At 38.5% G+C, this 14,237-nt stretch overlaps 1 protein-coding gene across 2 annotated transcripts in view; it reads left to right on the forward strand.

Annotated features, from left to right (window-relative positions):
* Positions 1-14,237, forward strand: part of DAW1 (dynein assembly factor with WD repeats 1) — a 72,084-nt gene that overhangs the window by 13,646 nt on the left and 44,201 nt on the right. For both annotated transcript variants that reach the window (XM_002812941.5, XM_054549917.1), the window contains exons 2-6: positions 136-208; positions 4,628-4,772; positions 6,027-6,085; positions 8,554-8,676; positions 12,963-13,062. In XM_002812941.5, coding sequence (XP_002812987.1) covers positions 136-208; positions 4,628-4,772; positions 6,027-6,085; positions 8,554-8,676; positions 12,963-13,062 — 500 coding nt within the window. The remainder of the gene's footprint in view (positions 1-135; positions 209-4,627; positions 4,773-6,026; positions 6,086-8,553; positions 8,677-12,962; positions 13,063-14,237) is intronic.

Here is a 14,237-nt window from a genome sequence, read left to right on the forward strand (position 1 = left end):
ATATCACTGCTTATTTTTTGTTAAAAAATTAAAAATTTTAAAAATAAAAATGGAAAAAACTGTGGCAAGGTAGGTTAACTTTTGACCTAGGTGGTCATTGTAAGTGTTTTATAACATGTTTGTTTATTTCTATAGGAATTATGTTGGAATATGAAAAACATGGAGAATTAAAGACTAAGTCCATAGATTTGCTTGATCTTGGTCCCAGGTAAGTAAACTGTAGGATTCAACAAGTAAATGTTCACTGGGAAGCCTTGACACAGAGTGATGTGTGGATGAGCTGCATAAACTGCAGATAATACATTATTTTAAAAAAATTGTTCTTCTGTGGTGTGTTAGTTTCTGTTTGTTTCAGGGAGTCATATCTGAGGGTCTTGCTGAATGAAGAGGAAGTGGGAAAAGGGTTATCATTCTTTTCTTTTTTTTAAGGTCTTAAAAAAAATAAACCTTTTAGTTTATAATTTTAGAAAGGCTGTGAAGGTAGAGTTTCCACACCCCATTTCCCCTGATGTTAACATCTCAGATTAGCGGGGTACATTTATTAGGATTAATGAACCAGTATGATACATAATTATTAGCTAAGGCCCACTTTATTCAGGTTTTCTTAGTTTTTCCCTAATTCCTTTCTTCTGTTCCAGGATTCCATCCAGAATCCTACATGACATTTAGCCATCATGTGTTCTTAAGCTTCCTTAAGCTGCGACCGTTTCTCAGACTTCCCTTATTTTTGCTGACCTTTCTTTCTTTTTTTTTTCCTTTTTTTTTGAGACAGAGTTTCGCTGTTGTTGCCCAGTCTGGAGTGCAGTGGCCCGATCTTGGCTCACTGCATCCTCCGCCTCCTGAGTTCAAGCGATTCTCTGCGCCCAGCCAGTGACCTTTATATTTTTGAGAAGTACTTGTTACTGAGTTTAAAGAATACTGCTGAGCCTGTTATTTTCTTATTAAATACTTCGTAGGGCTGACTGCATATGTTCCTCCTCATTAATTGTCATGGGGCAGAAGAGGGAGACCTCATCTCTATTACTGAAGCTTGCTATTAGCCCAGAGGAAACCCCTTGTGATGTAATAACACCCAGAGTTCATTCTGTTTAGGAAATCTAATGCAAATAGCCAGGCGCGGTTGCTCACACTTGTAATTTCAGCACTTTAGGAGGCCGAGGCAGCAGGGTCACTTGAGGTCAGGAGTTCGAGACCAGCCTGGCCAATATGAAGAAACCCTGTCTCTACTAAAAATACAAAAATTATCCAGGCATGGTGGTGCATGCCTGTAGTCTCACCTATTCAGGAGGCTAAGGGAGGAGATTCGCTTGAACCCAGGAGGCAGAGGTTGCAGTGAGCTGAGATCACGGTGCCGTACTCCAACCTGGGCGACAAAGTGAGACTCTGTCTTCAAAAAAAAAAAGAAAAGAAATCTCATACAAAACTCTACTTCAAGGCCAAGTGTGGTAGCTCACACCTGTAATCCCAGCATCTTGGGAGACCAAGGCAGGAAGATCACTTTAGGCTAGGAGTTTGAGACCAGCCCGGGCAACACAAAATAGCAAGACCCTGTCTTTGTAAACAAACAAACAAACAAACAAACCAACAAAAATCCTACTTCAAGAGAGAGTCAGACTAGTGATTATCCTGTGAGAGCCTAAGTTCAGATAAGGTGAAAATAATCTCAATGGGTGAAAATCACAAAAGAAACAAAACACAAATGTTGTGTTTTAGGTTTGTGGCCTGAGACTGTAAGCAAAAGGAGCTTTCTTATATGGGCTGCTCTCTAGTTTTATAATGAGTCCACTTGACACCATAGTTGATGAGAGAGGGGCTCTCTTAATCCTGGAGTTGCTGCCACTTGGGAGGTTTGATGTTTCTGGGAGCTCCTGTCTAGGGTGGGGATGGGGCATGGCTCAGAGGATGATGGTCTACGTAGGGTCCAAGTCTTATTTCAGGTGCTTGGCACAAAGAAGGTAGTCAATTGATATTTTTTTTAAAATCAAAGAATAAACAGTGGCACAGATCGTGTCATTGAATACAACAATCTTTGTTATTTTCAGGAAAGACGAGGCCTAATATCAAACCCAACCTGTAATTTTTGTAAATGGAACATGTTATTGATTTGTGTGATTATGCTAGCATGCAGGAAGTTTCTTTGTGACACATTCGTTTATTTAGTCAGCAATTATGTATATGTACCTTCAACACATATGTAAGAATCTAATCTGGGTTGCATTCTATAAGAGGCTATAAAGATATTAATCATAATCCCTACACTTGATAGGCTTTTTGTCTAGTTTGAGAAACAACTTGTACAACATAGAACATCACATGAGTGGTACAGATAAGCTTCTATATGAGAGAATAACCTCCAGCTAGACATTCTGCAAAACTACAGATTTTTATATTTAAAAAGTATGAATTATTAGGTGATTTCAAAAAGGACTTGTGGGCTGTGAATCCAGGCACTCAACACTTTGAAGGTCTTCATATTAACTATAGTCACTCAATCATGCTATGCTTTCCTGAGGAGATATAAGGCATAGCCACTCATAAACATGACTTTTGGTGACATGAGAAAGTAAATAAATGTCTCAAAAAAGTGTGAATTTTATTTCTAGTTTTGTGCAAGAATCTAGAAGTATTGTGCCTGTAAAAACACTGGCACCATAGATGACATGCTGGAATTATTGCATGAAAATCCTACAGGGTTGGAGCGTTTAGATTATCTGGTTAATTTGGATCTTGCGAGGAAATCTGTTCTTATACAAGTTGTTGAAAACTTTTCAAAGGGGCATTTTTACCCTTTTAATTGTTATGAAATTAATTATCTTTTTGACAATGGAATATCTCAGGGTTTATCCAAGTCATTACCATGGACGGTCCCTGGTTCATTTTTGTTCAAAATATTCACTCCTACTCTAATAGATTATGTTTCTTGAGAGCTGGGAGCATATCTTTTACAAGCCTAGTGCTAAAGCAATAGTACCAACTCAATAAATGTCAATTGAATGAGCAGGTTCCTAGCTCGGTGCCTTGCACAAAACTGGAGCTTAATGTTTGTTGATGAGGTGAAGAGGGGGATACTTATCAGGGTCCACATTCATGGGAAGTGGATACTGAGACAGAGGTGGGTGAGTCAAAGGTTTATTGAGCAGTGACACTTGTGACAGTCCAGCGCATGAAGCAGAAGCAGGATCAGGCAGGAGGAGCCATCTGACCTCGATGAAGGAGGCGGGACAACAGAATCTCTGCCAATCTGGAGGAGCTCAGGAGCAAAACTTGCCAGCTAGAGGAGTGCCTCACAGGGAGAAACGGCCAGGCTCTTGCTCTGCCCCTGCTCGGCTGTGGACGGAGAACCACCAGAGAAGAGGCGGCCCTGGCCTGCAATGCCAAGGTGCAGCCTGAAAGAGCTGCAGCTAGAAGCTGTCAGGCAACAAAGCTCCAACCCTGACTCTGGGCCTGATTCTTTCTTAAAGGTGGGGGAACCTGCACAGTGCATCTTCTAGACACCTGTGTGACATGATTTGTAAAATGGCTCTTTTTTGGATGCTTCATGGTGTATATACATTGATACCTTTTTTTGAATGAATATTATTCTGTACCAGCAACATTTTTCAGAATTTCTATGAATTATTTGAATGCTAGAGAAAATTTGAATCTATCTGTATATTTTTCAGACCAGTGATCTTTCAGGGAAACAATATTTTAGTCCATAATAAATATTAATATTAGTCTTATGATGCTTTAAATTTATGGTTAGGCATTTTTCTCTTTTCCTAAAAAGATTTTAAATCTAATCTTTCTGAACCTCAGTTTCTTCATCTCTGAAATAATTATGATAAAAGCATTACATTGGCAGATTGTTACAGGATTAAATAAGAGAACATATGTAAAGTGAAAAGTATGATGCTGGGAACATTCAATACATGTTCATTCAAAAGAAACAGGAAAGAAAGAAAAAGAGCTCGTGTTCAGAACTAGTATGGACTAGGCCTTCCTAGGTGTCTTCATTCGTTTTGTGCTGCCATAACAAGAAAGACCTGAAACAGGTCTATTTGTTTCTCATAGTTCTGACTGAGAAATCCAAGATCAAGGCCCCCGCAGGTTTGGTGTCTGATGAGGGCTGCACTCTGCTTCCAGGATGGCACCTTGATGCTGCATCTTCTCATGGCAGAGGGCAGAAGGGCAAAAGGGATGAACTCTCTTTGTCAAGCCTTGTTATCAGGGTTCTAATCCCATTCAGAAGGGCTCCAACATTGTGACTTAATTACCTATTCAGGCCACACCTCTTAATGCTGTGACATTGGTGAACATGTTTCAGTATGAATTTTAGAGTGGACGCAAACATTCAAACCACAACACTAGGTGAGAACATTAGACTCTTGGCACACCCTCCATGAAACAAGCCTGAGCTTTGGAAAAATGTGTTTTAGAAATTCCAAGCTTCTTGCTTTCCTGCTATCATCTATTTACTGATTTGTATGATCCTCCCCGCCCCACCCCCAGATATCTCTTGGGAAAGATAATGGTGTTTTTGACATTTTATAAATATGCTTCGTGAAGCAATACAATCAATTCTTCATGTAATAAAGGTATATGCAAATTTTGACATAAAATAAACTCTTTTTTGGGTGTATTTCAGTACTGATGTCAGTGCGTTAGTAGAAGAAATCCAGAAGGCAGAACCTCTACTCACAGCTTCACGAACAGAGCAAGTCAAACTTTTCATACAGAGGTTACAAGAGAAACTCGGCCAGCACAGCAATCACACATTCTATCTTTTTAAGGTAATGGATTTAAAAAAAATCAGATAGAAGAATTTCAGTGAAATGATTGACATTTTATGAATTTTTCTTTCCCTAAAAATATTTTTTCATGAAAAATTCATGTCAGTGATTGATTGTAGTGCCTCGCATATGTTTGCTAAGATTGTCCCAGTAATTATTTGTTAAATGAATGAGTGAAATCCAAAACACTTATTTCTTGAGAGGTTAAATAAAGATTTCAGCTCTTCATATAATGACAAATTTAAAGGGTTATTATTATTAAGATAGTTTTAAGTTATGGAATAACTAAAGCTTTTTTCTAGTAAAAGTAACATTAAGAAGTTGTGTTTTATGACAAATCAACATTTCATATTTTCTGCTTTCATGTGAACTAAACCATATTTCAGTAAATTATTTATTTGTATGACATGTAATTTTAATGTGATGTAAATATGCTTTTTAAATAGTTTTTTTGATGATTAAATATGGCAAATATAGTCATTTAGTACTTCAAGAAAAACTTTTAATTTTCCTTTGTCATTATCTTAGAATTACTTCATATTACACTACTTTTATCTTTTATGATTTAAATATAATTATGATAATAACATATAATTATTAGTTATAGACTCACCTGATACAAAATATCCAGGCATTCGTTTCTGGAAGAGGATGTTATAGTCTTGTAACATTTCTTTGTCCAGTAGGTGGCACTGTTTAATTTCAAATATGAGCTGTATAACTAGCGTGTCTCATAATTTATTCTCCAAAGGGAACATTTTTGATAGTGAAAGTAGATGCTATTCATAGTTACATTTTGGTAACAGACATAACTTGGACTGTCCCAGCCCAGCCAATCACTCTTAATGGATTGTCCAATTTATGTATATGCGTTCAATAAGTATTCATTAGACATTCACTGTATGTTAGATGTTGTAGGGATTGAAAGATAAAGAAGACATGTTCTGACTCTAAAGGAGCTTCAGGATTCATAAAGTCATAATACCTTGTCAAATATTTATTGAAACATATTTAGTGTATTGCCTACATACCCAGTTTATACATATATACAAAACCATATGCCATATGTAAAAGAAAATATTATAAATTAGTGCTATCAATAAGATACCACATAGCACTGTCTAAAGGTAAATCAGATATTGCCCATTTCTGATGTATATTAAGACAAAATTGAATGTCTTCATTGGTTTGAAGTTATAACTAACAAATTTAATTTGGTTTGAGTCTAAAAAATGGTGTTTTCTTTCACTGAAGGTTCTCAAAGCACATATATTGCCACTGACTAATGTTGCACTTAACAAATCGGGCTCATGGTAAGATTCTCTTTTTATGTCTAATTTTTAGCAATGAAACAAATTTCTGTGTTTATTTATCAAAGATTCCAGTTAGTTAAGTACATAATGTATTCATTTTTCTGATTTCGGTACCCTCTTGGATACTGAGGAGAAATATAAGCCCTTTCTCCCACTATTCTAATCTGAGTTTTCTGTTGTATTTGTGCTGCAGTCAATGGGAGGCGTATTGGGTTCTCAGCAAATGTAGGTGCTGAAGAACTCAACGCAGGAATGAGTCGGGCAGGGTGGCCTCATATCTAACGTGGTTGGTTGTGATCAGTCTATTCAGAGCAGACATTTTCCATCTAGGTCAGTGATTTGGGGTATGGCGAACAGCAGCTTCAAGTCTCTGTTGAGAGCATGGCTGTGATCAGCTGGGAGCTGACGTGCTAAATAGGAGAGAAGGAGAAATCTCGTCTTGACCTACAGACATAAAATAAACATAAACTAGACATAAAATAAGCAGTTTGCTAAGGGCTTCCATAATAAAGTAGCACAAACTGAGTGGCTTACACAACCAAAATGTATTGTGTCACAGTTGTGGAGGTTAGAGGTCAGAGGTCAAGGTGTCATCAGGGTCAGTTCCTTCTGAGGCCGTGGGAAAGAAGCTCTTCCACAGCTCCTGTAGCTTCCGGTGGTTTGCTGGCAATCTTTGGTGTGGAGAAGCATCACCCTGAGCTCTGTCCTTATCTTCACATGGTTTTCCCTGTGTGTGTCTGTGTCTATATGGCCTGTTCTTATAAGGATGTATTGAATTAGGGCCCACCCTACTGCGGCATGATCTCACCCTAACTTAACCATTTTTTTTTTTTTTTGAGATGGAGTTTCACTCTTGTTGCTCAGGCTGGAGTGTAGTGGCACGATCTTGACTCACTGCAACCTCCAGCTCCAGGGTTCAAGCAATTCTCCTGCCTCAGCCTCCCGAGTAGCTGGGATTACAGGTGCCTGCCACCACGCCCAGCTAATTTTTTGTATTTTTAGCAGAGACTGGGTTTCTCCATGTTGGTCAGGCTGGTCTCGAACACCTGACCTCAGGTGATCTACCCAACTTGGCCTCCCAAAGTGCTGAGATTACAGGCGTGAGCCACCGCGCCCGGCCCTAACTTAACTATTAATAATTATATCCGCAATGACCTTATTTCCAAATGAATTCACATTCTAAGGTTCTGGGGGATTAGGACTTCAACCTATAAATTTTGAGGGCATATATTTCAACCCATAAAAGTATCTATAGTATATGTGTATAGTTGCAAATGTGAGTTTGCATCTATCCAAAGGTAGAGGGAGTCTGTGGGAGAAGATGGTAGAAGGAAAATACCTAGGAGAGAATCAAAGATACCTTGTCTTGTCAACCTGCCTGTTTAGTTGAGTTTTGCTATTAGACTTTTCTTCACCTTTTCTTGTTACCACTTGACATTCAGACTGGTTTTTCAATTTTGTGGATTGTTTTCTGTGCTGGCGAAATATATTTTTGTTATACTTTTGAAGCAATATTTTGATTTCAGAGATATTTTAGAAAGAAAGTCTCTTTCCTAATTGAATATTGAAGGAATGATTAAGATGCTGCTATTTTACATTATACTCTATTCACTATTCCTGTAGGAGAATAGCTATGTTGAAGGAACCATTCATTTGTTTATTAAACAGAATATAGGCCCGGTGTGGTGGCACACTCCTGTAATCCCAGCACTTTGGGAGGCCGAGGTGGGCAGATCACGAGGTCAGGAATTGGAGACCAGCCTGGCCAACACGGTGAAACCCTGTCTCTACTAAAAATAAAAAAAAAAAATTAGACAGGCTTGGTGGCGCGCCTCTAATCCCAGCTACTTGGGAGGCTGAGGCAGGATAATCGCTTGAACCCTGGAGGCAGAGGTTGCAGTGAGCTGAGATCGCACCACTGTACTCCAGCCTGGGTGACAGCGCAAGACTGTCTTGGGGGTGGCGTGAGGGTTGGCGGGGGGAACAATGGAATATATCACAATTTGGACATTGTTCTCAATTTAACTTTTTGTTCTGCACACATGATTTCCACTGTATAAAGCATAATAGGCCAGGCGTCGTGTGTCACACCTGTAACCCCAGCACTTTGGGAGGCTGAGGCGGGCGGGTCACCTAAGGTCAGTAGTTCAAGACCAGTCTGGCCAACATGGTGAAACCCCATCTCTACTAAAAACACACACAAAAAATACAGCCAGGTGTGGTGGTGGGTGTCTGTAATCCCAGCTACTCAGGAGGCTGAGGCGGGAGAATTGCTTGAACCTGTGAGGCAGAGGTTGCAGCGAGCCGAGATCATGCCGTTGCACTCCAGCCTGAGTGACAGAGCGAGACTCCCTCTCAAACAAACAAACAGCGTAATAAATAGAGTTATTATCCTACAGGTAAAACATGAAGTCTTTATTAACACACTGCCATTCTTCCCTGCAACGTGTTTATATTCCTTGTGTTAGCTTTATCACAGGAAGCTACGATCGGACGTGCAAGCTCTGGGACACTGCATCGGGAGAGGAGCTGAACACCCTGGAGGGCCACAGGAATGTGGTGTATGCCATCGCATTCAACAATCCTTACGGGTGTGTTCATCCCTTCACTTACCTGTTTATTAATTCATTTATTCATCCCTCCATCTGCTTGGGGAGAAAGGGAAGAAGACAAGAGGTCTAAATTTATTGAGTGCTTGGTATGTGCTTTGGAAGCCTTTTAAATACCTCCTTCAAAGCTTAAAATGGTCTTTGGGTTAGCTATCACTATCCTTATATAGAATACAAGGTTTAAGGCTGGGCGCGGTGGCTCCCGCCTGTAATCCCAGCACTTTGGGAGGCCGAGGCGGTGGATCACTTGAGCTCAGGAGTTTGAGACCAGCGTGGCCAACGTGGTGAAACCCCATCTCTACTAAAAATACAAAAATTAGCTGGGCTAATGTATGTAATGTATGGTGGTGCATGCCTGTAGTCCCAGCTACTCAGGAGGCTGAGGCAGGGAAATCACTTGAACCCAGGAGGCAGAGGTTGCAGTGAGCCGAGATTGCACCATTGCACTCCAGTCTGGGCAATAGAGTGAGACTCTGTCTTAAAAAAAAAAAAAAAAGAATACAAGGTTCAGGTATGCTTCCAAGGATCACACAGTAGTAAAGAAGAGAGCTGGAGTTCATGCTTAGGCAAGACTTGACTCTCAGTCCTTGGGAGTTCCGACAGGCACTGCCTATTGATGTTCACAGCTCTGGGCTGGTGCCTCTGGGGGAATGTGACATACACACACAGCATGTCTTCATTTAGCATTACTTCATTTAGAAGTTAATTTATAGTCTTGCCAGGCAGGAAAAAAATGTGTGTGGCAACATGGTAAATAACAGTACCAAGTACAACAGAAGTATTTTTAAACCAACCTCTAGATAATGGACAGGGGATGATACAGTGTCCGCTATTCTTCCTCATGACACACTGCTGATTCCCATGGCACCCTGAACATCTATAGCAGTGAAGATAGCCACTGGAATGGGCACTCTCCTCCCACTGGTTAGGTTCTAAGCTGATCAAGAGTTAGTTGTATTTGTCAACCAATGTGCTTATGTTGGTTGTACTTTCAATTGTAATTGTGTAACATAACGTGTAATTTAACTAAATATTACATAAACTAATAAAATATGAGTGTGAAAAGAAACCTGGTCTTTTCTAGGGAAGCATAGATAAGGCAAATCTTTGAAAAATTGTTTCACAACTAAATGAAATTGTGGATGAGATCAATGTTCAATTGGAAAGCACACTGTCAAAATCTAGAAAAATTCTGCACTCAGATTGTTCTGCATGTATGTTTAAGTTCTTTAAGTTCTCATTCCACTTGCAAGAAAAGAGAACTAGGTATTGTAGAGGTTTGATACAATTTCTGAAAGACAGATGGTGGACTCCACTTAGCTGACACACAGTCAAAGAAAGACAGTGTCCTCTTGTGAAAAGATTGGCAAACAAATATATATTTATATCTAGTGGAGTGTACCTTTTTTAGACAAGCATGTATTTTTTCATGATTGCACATGTTAAATGAGTTTTTCCATAAAGTAGGCTGGTTCTATAAATATGGTTCATTTACTATAGTGTTGTGATGACTAGAACAAAACAGTAAATGATTTAACAGTTAAGACAAAAAAGTGATCACTGTGATTTCTCCTGGTGAGAGTCTTTAGTGATGGTGTGAGCTGAAAGCAGACGCCAGAAGGATGGAGGGTGGTGAGCAGTGGAGAGAACACAGGGGGCAAAGAGACTTCAGCAGCTCAATGTCTCCAGGAGGGGATTCATCAGGCACACTCAGTGGCCAGACTCTGTAGTGACTCAGTGGCCAGTCTCTGCAGTGAGCATTTCATGTTGAAAAACAGAAGTATGTGAGGTCAGAGCATTCAGTGGAGTTTAAACTCTGTCCTGTAGGACCAAGTTGCCATCAAGGATTTGGGAACAAAAAGGAGAACAATGAAAGTGATGTTTTAAATAGAAGGATAGCTCTGGCAGAGAGAAGAGGTCAGAGGGTTTGGATGTGAGAAGAAACAAGACGCAAGGAGGACATTTAGGATGCAGATATGACAATACACTCATGATACCATAATACACTCATTGCCTGGGTAGGGGCAGGAAGAATAGAGGAATTTCATAAAAATTTGATACACTTAGAGTAGACATTTTATACTATAGTTAAAAAACTTGATATCTAGGTTGCCAATATAATATCTTTTAAAAATGTAGTACCCTTTCAAAACATGTTAATTGTGATGGCACCAACTTAAATTGGTACATTAAAATGATTAAATGTTCCAATTAAGTTATAGAAAATTTAACTTTGATCTATGCATTTTTATATTCCAAAGAATGACAGTTTTTATAATACCTTATTATACAAGCTTATGAAAAGATAAAGATTTTACTGAAATTATAAATGACACTATTTTACTTCTGGTATAATTACTACTTTCATTGCAATGCTATTTAAAGGATATTCTCTATAACATAATGCCATGTCCTTTAATAGTCTACTTAACAAACATGTTGTGTTTGGGTGTCTATCTGAGAATGAAGTTTTCTCTTGCTGGGGAGGTGAGGGATAATTTTTGACTCTTCAACTGAATTCTACCAAGAGCCCCTGATGAAAAAAACCCACTTGTCCAATCAGTTATCTTCGCCTGATGATTTATGTATGCGTGAATGCAGTGTTTCTCATTGCACTTTGGGGTCATTGGGGTTTCCGTAGCATAAATTCAACACAATCACCAAAGAATAAGAGGGAGTGTGTGTGTGTGTGTGTGTGTGTGTGTGTATGTGTGTGTATATGAGAGAGAGAGAGAGAAAAGAAATACTTCAACCAATTTACTGTTTTTCTGCTTTATACCTTAGGGCAGCAGTAAGCTTTGATTCAATAAAGTAATTTTCGAACACATTGACATGAGAGATATCTTCTATAACGTGGTGTCATGTGGATCTAGAGAACAGTTTGTGTTAGAATAGATATTAGTCAAGAAACAACAGCAACTCCAGTCTCATATGTTTGAGGGTCGGGAAGGCTGGAAAAATGAATTGAGGGAACTGATAAAGAACGTACATAGTGAGACCTCATCTCTACAAAAAATAAAAAAAAAATTTAGCCAAGCATGGTGACATGTGCCTGTAGTCCCAGCTACTCGGGAGGCTGTGGTGGGAGGACTGCTTGAGCTCCGGAGGTTGAGGTTGCAGTGAGCTGAGATCGCACCACTGAATTCCAGCCTGGGTGACAGAATAAAATTCTGTCTCAAAAAAAGAAAAAAAAAGAAAAAGCACAGGGCTTTGAGCTTATCTTGAGCACGTATTGGAAGACATCAGCAGCTGAAGTAAAATGCCCTGGGCTGGAAACCAGAGGAGAAAGCCAGGTCAGACACTCTGTTAGGAAGCTTTGGGTGGGTGAGTGTTTGCCAGTACAAGCTGCCCTTGGAGCATTGACAAAGAGGGTGCCACTTTGCTTTAGTCTGAGAGACCACGTAGACACTATAGAAATATGGGTGTCCTGGGACAAGGGGGAGAATCAAGGCATCAGTGTTAGTCTGGATAAATACACATTTCTAGTCTGCTTTAGGATATACGTGTTGGATCGTGAGATCTCTTACACTTTGGGAAATTGAGCTTGTACCGTAAATGATAATCCAATTGGGTAAACATCTTGAAGAGCTGGTGTAAAAGACAGATGTAAGCCAGGGTTAAAAGAAAGGTTTTAGTTCCAAGATCAAAGGCCAAACAGGGTAATCTACTCTTGCTTGTTGGGTGTTGATGATAGCTCTGCCCCCAAGTCAATATGAGAAGCCTCTTAGTTGAAAGTGACTGAAGTCTTTGTATTTCCTTTCTAAACCCTCTTACAACTGGAATAATATAGGCATTTCCTTAAGAGGACAAACACTGTCTAAATTCTCAAAACCTTATTAACCGTATTTTTAATGGGATTTATCTTTTTTCATTTTTCTTTTACATTCAATGTTATTCTTTTCCGTATACTTATTAACAGAATTTTTCTATGTTTACACAGTTCATACTATACATTATTTATTTTAATTTGTAAGTAATTTTCTAAACTAAACCTTTTGCTACATTCATTAAACTCGTTTTAAAAGTTGTTATAATCCCAAACAAATATACCTATAACTTTAATATAAAACCTTTAAAATTAAATGTGTAAATTGGTACCACTCAAAAATAAGACTTTTATTTTATTGTCCACTGAAACAAATTTAAGATTGCTTATAGCTTTAGAAGTGAAGTAAATTTTTTACTCATGTATTAATATCTCTTATCTTAGTTCAGTTTATTATGTAATGTGTCTTTTTTTAATAATCCACATTTCTATTAAATCTTAGTGACAAAATCGCCACTGGGTCCTTTGATAAAACTTGTAAACTCTGGAGTGTAGAAACAGGAAAATGTTACCATACCTTCAGGGGTCATACAGCAGAAATAGTGAGTATATTTAACAATTTATTATTATTTTATATATATATATATATATATATTTATTTATTTTCTTTGAGACGGTGTCTCGCTCTGTCACCCAGGCTGGAGTGCTGTGGCACAATCTCAGCTCACTGCGAGCTTCGCCTCCTGGGTTCACGCCATTCTCCTGCCTCAGCCTCCCGAGTAGCTGGGAATACAAGTGCCCGTCATCACACCCGGCTAATTTTTTGTATTTTTAGTAGAGATGGAGTTTCACCATATTAGCCAAGATGGTCTCGATCTCTTGACCTCGTGTTCCACCCGCCTCGGCCTCCCAGAGTGCTGGGATTACAGGCGGGAGCCACCGCGCCCGGCCTTATTATTGTATTTTATGTTGCTGTTTCTTTTTAGGATTCTATTATAAAAGTAGTGGGGCTACTTTTATAATTAATTTTCAAATTCTACCCCACGTTTTTAGTCTGCCTATATTTATATGGTGGTACCGATACTATTTAAAAATTACTCTAGTTAATATCTTGCAGATTCTATAAAGAATTGTATCCTGCCTTGACTAAATAGACACGTAATATGATAAATTTATAAATATAATAACCAATCTTATTTTTTCTTTTTCATTGACTTTTCTTTAAAGTACTGACTCAATGAGGGTCAATTAAGTTATAAAAACGGTTTTAAAAATAATTTTTAAACTACTATGTGAAATATTTAAATATTTAGGCTGATTGTTCTCTGTATATCATTAGAGCTCAAATTTGCCTAAATAGTCTGATACTCGAAACAGCTTTCACTATTGGGAAGCCCTTGTTCTTGACCAATTCTGAGACATATCTGATAACAATTAGTGCAATAATTGGCATTCTGTAAGAACAGATGATAGCTTTTAAAAATAAACAGGCTGCTGCTCCAAATGATTAGTAAACCTTAAATGGTTTTAATCAAAGATTTAAATAAGGAAAAATTGATCTGATTTTAACAAATCCCCAAGTTATGTTTTGGTCTGTTAATGGGGATCACACCTTTCCCTCCATTTCTGGACTTCATTAGGTAGAATGATTCTTCAGATATTTAACTCACTAACTTTGTTGTACTTTGAAGTTACTCTTAAGTGGGTAATACCAAAAGAGAATCCACAAATAGAAGGTACTCACTTTACCAATGCAGTAGTAGTGTGAAAATAGTAG

The sequence above is a fragment of the Pongo abelii genome, chromosome 11 (assembly GCF_028885655.2).
Source record: "Pongo abelii isolate AG06213 chromosome 11, NHGRI_mPonAbe1-v2.0_pri, whole genome shotgun sequence".
NCBI lineage: Eukaryota > Metazoa > Chordata > Mammalia > Primates > Hominidae > Pongo > Pongo abelii.